Source organism: Takifugu rubripes, chromosome 15 (genome assembly GCF_901000725.2).
Source record: "Takifugu rubripes chromosome 15, fTakRub1.2, whole genome shotgun sequence".
NCBI classification, from domain to species: domain Eukaryota; kingdom Metazoa; phylum Chordata; class Actinopteri; order Tetraodontiformes; family Tetraodontidae; genus Takifugu; species Takifugu rubripes.
Window position 1 is genome coordinate 16265126 of NC_042299.1, and position 5000 is coordinate 16270125.

The 5000-nt window shown below is 48.3% G+C and overlaps 1 protein-coding gene across 9 annotated transcripts in view; it reads left to right on the forward strand.

Annotated features, from left to right (window-relative positions):
- Nucleotides 1-5000, forward strand: part of LOC101072372 (protein furry homolog) — a 38935-nt gene that overhangs the window by 23612 nt on the left and 10323 nt on the right. For 7 of the 9 annotated variants that reach the window (XR_003890927.1, XM_029847999.1, XM_029847993.1 and 4 more), the window contains exons 33-50: nt 1-241; nt 329-475; nt 613-781; nt 855-945; nt 1024-1097; nt 1455-1605; nt 2002-2105; nt 2213-2304; nt 2433-2526; nt 2682-2901; nt 3050-3201; nt 3375-3562; nt 3641-3735; nt 3800-3998; nt 4069-4290; nt 4425-4623; nt 4714-4811; nt 4911-5000. The exon at nt 1-241 is cut by the window's left edge and continues 10 nt beyond it; the exon at nt 4911-5000 is cut by the window's right edge and continues 81 nt beyond it. Coding sequence is in view for 8 of the 9 variants with exons in the window: in XM_029847999.1 (XP_029703859.1) it covers nt 1-241; nt 329-475; nt 613-781; nt 855-945; nt 1024-1097; nt 1455-1605; nt 2002-2105; nt 2213-2304; nt 2433-2526; nt 2682-2901; nt 3050-3201; nt 3375-3562; nt 3641-3735; nt 3800-3998; nt 4069-4290; nt 4425-4623; nt 4714-4811; nt 4911-5000 (2626 nt within the window). In the remaining variant the exon portion in view is untranslated. The remainder of the gene's footprint in view (nt 242-328; nt 476-612; nt 782-854; nt 946-1023; nt 1098-1454; nt 1606-2001; nt 2106-2212; nt 2305-2432; nt 2527-2681; nt 2902-3049; nt 3202-3374; nt 3563-3640; nt 3736-3799; nt 3999-4068; nt 4291-4424; nt 4624-4713; nt 4812-4910) is intronic. The other 2 variants (XM_029848000.1, XM_029847997.1) reach the window with 1 other exon arrangement.

The window sequence follows — 5000 nt, forward strand, 5'->3', positions numbered from 1 at the left end:
ACGTTTCCCCACCACTCACCCGAATGGAAGACAAATCATGCTGTCCTACCTGTTACCCTGGCTTAGTAACATTGAGCTCGTGGACACGGGGCTTCCACCAGCCTCAAGTCCGTGCACACCAGAGGAGGAACCCGGCCAGGGACAAGCCCTGGGGATATCTCCCAGTCTGAGAGGTAACGGCTGGGGCTCCCTGCAGGCAACCTCGCTGGTCCTCAACAACCTCATGTTTATGACTGCTAAGGTAGGAAATCATCCATGCTGGCAGAAGTCTGTCGTCATTAACAACTTCTGCTGTCTTTGAAATGGATTGTTATCGTTTCATTGTTAGTACGGAGACGAGGTTCCTGGCCCAGAGATTGAGAATGCTTGGAATGCTTTAGTGTCTAATGAGAGGTGGAGCAACAACCTACGGATCACCCTGCAGTTCCTCGTCAGCCTTTGTGGAGTCAGCAGTGACACTACCTTGCTTCCTTACGTGAGTGCTGTCTGTACAAACAATAAGAAGTCATTTTCCTCTGCATGAAAACAGCTAAACTAGACTAAATATACAATTTTCCTTAATATTTTTCTAATAGTACCAGTCATAGTAAATTCTGTCTGTACCCATGAAAGATCAAGAAGGTGGTGATCTATTTGTGTCGCAACAACACCATCCAAACGATGGAGGAGCTCCTGTTTGAGCTGCAGCAGACCGACCCCGTCAACCCGGTGGTGCTGCACTGCGATAATCCTCCATTTTACCGCTTCGCTGCCAGCAACAAAGCGTCTACCTCACAGACAGGTGAGCAGGTTTCCCTCGTGTCTCTCAGTGAATAACCACTGAGATTTGGTTGTGTAATATCTGCTGTGATCAGGCACCACCTCCAGCAGTAACACAGTGGTGGCTGGGCAAGAGAGCCTGCAAGACACAGAGGAGAGCAAGTTGGTCAGAGAATGTGAAGAGCGGTGAGTAACAGCAGCCCTCACTTGCTCCAGTGTCCAGGGTTCCAGTCAGTCCCATCCAATGTCAGGTTCTTCTTTCAGGAGGGCCAGAGCTCACAACAGGCTGGAGTCTCGCTACAGCAACAGCTCTGGAGGCTCGTATGAGGATGAAAAATGTACGTGTCTTGATTTTTGAGAATGAACATAAATATAATTCCTTTTCATGTGTGTGGGAACATACTGGTCCAAAATCAGCCCTGAATGAGCTCAGCTTCTCCCATCAGTCCAGCGCCAATGATGGCTGCCATCACGGAGACCTCATTTGTTTTGCTATTGAACAACTACAATGATTAAAGTTCATGATAGAATAGCTTTGCTAGTAGAGTATGACAGCACCGCAGTTTCGTGTAGATGCAATTAAAATTCTCGTTTCCTGTGCTGCTAGCAATAAATGTGGGTCACTTTTCACGCGTGTCCGCTCATGCTGGAGCCAAACGGGAGCAGTTTCCTTCACTGAGTCTGTGTTTTGATAGCTGACCCACTGCCTCCATATGCTGGCTGGCTTCTTGGCGTTCTGGAAACCAACCACCCTCAGCCGTTACCCATGCCTGTTAACGGCGGTTGCTGGGCTCCTCTGGTTGATTATCTTCCAGAAACCATTACACCCAGAGGACCACTTCACAGGTATGCTCTAAAGATAGACGTTCTGAAACATGGTTCAGGGCTCCCCAGAGTGGCCTGGCAGAGCATCAAGCAGATGTGTGATTAGAAGAACCTGAGCCAGGGAAACCTGAGCCGTCGGCCTCTGAACAGTGAAACCACCTTTTATCCACCTATGTGCTCTCACATTGATTTGACAGAGGCACCTCTTATTATTTCTCATGAACAAATGACATTCAAACACTGCAGCTATTAGAAACAAGGCCAGTTTTATATATCTAATTAAAAAGATTCCTGTCAAACCAGGCAGTCTAAGAGATTGCCACTTATATGTTAATAGCCATTTATAAGATGAATGAAACCTTTAGAAAATCAATGGTTTATTGGTTATGGCCAGCTAAGGTGTGTGCTGCTCTTCAGGTGTAACATTGCAGTGATCTTTATGACTGAGATGGTGGTGGACCACAGTGTGAGGGAGGACTGGGCCTTACATCTGCCCCTGCTGCTGCACGCTCTCTTCCTGGGTGGGTGTCATCACACAACAACACTTTAGAACAAATGTCATTGTTAGAAATCGTATCTGTCGTGATAAAATGTTTGAAATGGGATCTAATGTGGTCCTTTTTTCCAGGTATGGACCATTACAGAGCAGAGGTCTATGAACACAGCAAACGCCTTCTTCTTCACCTCCTCATCGCCCTCTCTTGTAACAACAACTTCCAGGTCAGAAACCTGCAACGTAGATACTTTCCATCTTTCTGTGCTCATCTCATTTTTGTAACCTAATGAGTCCCAAAGGCTCTTCTCTTGTCCTCGGTAGCCATTCAGAAGCCTCTTATTTGTTGCGACAGGTTATTGCTTCTGTTCTGATGCTGACAAGAGAAATCAGTGACAACAAAACCCTCACCATTAAGTCCAGCTACCCAATGGAATACCAAGCAACAGGTAAGAGGAAAACCCCAAACACATTTCTTTTCCCTTTGAGCTGTAACATCAGCATCTATACAGTCATGTTTAACGCTGACGTCGGCGTTCTAAAACAGTGACGCGTCATCAAAATGAGGAAAAGGTTTCATTCTGTGCTCTTTCCTTACTTTGAGGTGCATCTGATTTCCTGCGAGAGTGGCAGGCATCCCCTGTGGTGGACTCTGGCCTCAGCTCCACCTCCAACTCCTCATCGACCAGTCTGGGGGGTGGCAGCACTGCAGGCAGTGTGGGAAATTTACCCTTGGTGACCCCCGATGACCTTGAGGACCTTGAAGATACACCCAACGAAAATGACGAAAAGACGAACAAACTAATCGAGTTCCTTTCCACCAGGTACAGGCGAAGAGCCCACTGACCAATCACACGTCCCCGTTTCATCGAGGCTCAGAAAAGCCTGTGTAAATATGTGTGTTTGTAAAAGCCTCCATTTATTCAGTGGTTGTGTAACTTGGATGTGGTGCTACTGGTGGTGGGTATACAGTGCCTGGAGTACTGTGTTGTTGTTGCTCAGAGCCATCGGGCCACTGTGGGTGCACGAAGACATCACGCCCAAGAACCCCAACTCCAAGAGCACAGAGCAGCTCTCCAACTTCTTGCGCCATGTCGTCTCTGTCCTCAAAGAATCCAAGTCAGGTGAGAAACCGCAAGTGTTCCCGCTCGAATGTCAAATGTCTCTGTAACAACTCCCAGCAAATATCTCAATCCTGAACCCATCACATATCATCAATAGTCTCCATTCCTTATTATCACTGAGGAGTTTGTGTGTTTGCTGCATTGACGTGTGTTAGCTTCTTTCCGTTCTGCAGACTTCCACCTGGAGCAGCAGCTGAGCGACGTTGCTTTACAGACAGCTTTGTGCAGCTCCTCGCGCCACTATGCTGGACGCTCCTTCCAGATCTTCAGGGCCCTCAAACAGCCCATCAACAACCACGCTGTGTCTGACATTGTCTCCCGGCTGGTGGAGGTGGTTGGAGAGCATGGTGATGAGGTGCAGGTGAGTCAAAGGTTGCCAGGGCCACTGACAGCACAGGGCAGGAGGGTGACAGAGGGCTGCTCTTCATGTGCACTCCAGGGCTACGTGATGGAGGTCCTGCTGACGCTGGAGTCCGTGGTGGTGAATCTTGCAGAATGTCTGAAGAACACTGACCTTATGGCAGCTCTCACCAGGTAGGCTGAACCTCTGGGGGGCAGGTTAGATATGTAACTAAAGAATATATACTTATATTCACAGGACATCCTCGCCAGACTTTGTAATAAATGACAAACTGATGAACCGGAAGAGCACGGGTCAGCTGAATTTTCCTGGTCCAGGATTCGTTGGTCTGTCGTCACAGCGCCACCAGCGCTCCTACTCAGTCCCGAAGAAGTTTGGTGAATGTGGCTACCAGTCGTGTGATCCTCCTCGCAGTGCCACTCTGGAACGCATACAGGCAAGACTCGCAGATCAGCGACCGCTTGAATTGTTGAGTACGTTTTGCTCAGTTGTTTTGGACTTTGCAGGCCTGCAACAGTCACGGCCTGGCCCGAATTGGAAGAAACCCAGGCTCGTGCACATCGTCAACCAACCGTATTGATCCCAGTGTTCTATCAGATCCTGCCCATGTTTCTCATCCCTCATCAATTCTGGCAACTGTGTTCTGGGTGGCGGTGTCGCTCATGGAATCGGACTTTGAGTTTGAATATCAGATGTCACTTCGTCTTGTTCACAAGTTGCTGTCTAAGGTAAAAGTGATGAAACCCAAGTTAGCAGCATATAGACGGGAGAGCAGTCGTTTTACATGCTAAGGAGCTAGGGCTCACTAAGATTAAACTCACTCGCTAAACTCATTTATTTGAACCAAATCCTTCCTCGCCAGGTGCCCTTAGACAGAGCGGAGAACCGTGAACGCCTGGAAAAACTGCAGGCTCAGCTGGCTTGGTCTGGCTTCTCTGGGATTCAGCAGCTTTTACTAAAGGGTTTTACATCTCAAGCCACATTTGACCTGACGCTACAGCTCTTCTGTCAGCTCACGCCAGTCTCCCGCGTGCCTGTTGTTGATACCTCACAGTCTATAGGTGGGAGGCTTCTATACTCGCTTCTGTAATTAGCACAATAGCGGGATTTGTATGTGTTTCTCATTGAGGATGAAATGTGTCTCTGTGCAGGCTTCCCTCTGAATGTCTTGTGTCTGCTGCCACACTTTGTTCAGCACTTTGGCCACCCAACTCAGTTTTGTAAGGAGAGTGCTGAGAGGATTGCTCAGGTACTGTTTTCCATGCTCTGAACACATCATCCCTGGCTTCAGTAGCTCACCTCAGGGATGAAAAGTGAAGCAAGCCTTTTCTCTCTCTGCACTTCTCAGGTGTGTTTGGTTGAGAAACACACCAAGCTGTCCCACTTGGCCCATGTGATGACTCTGTATAAGACCCGTTCCTATACAAGGGACCCGTTC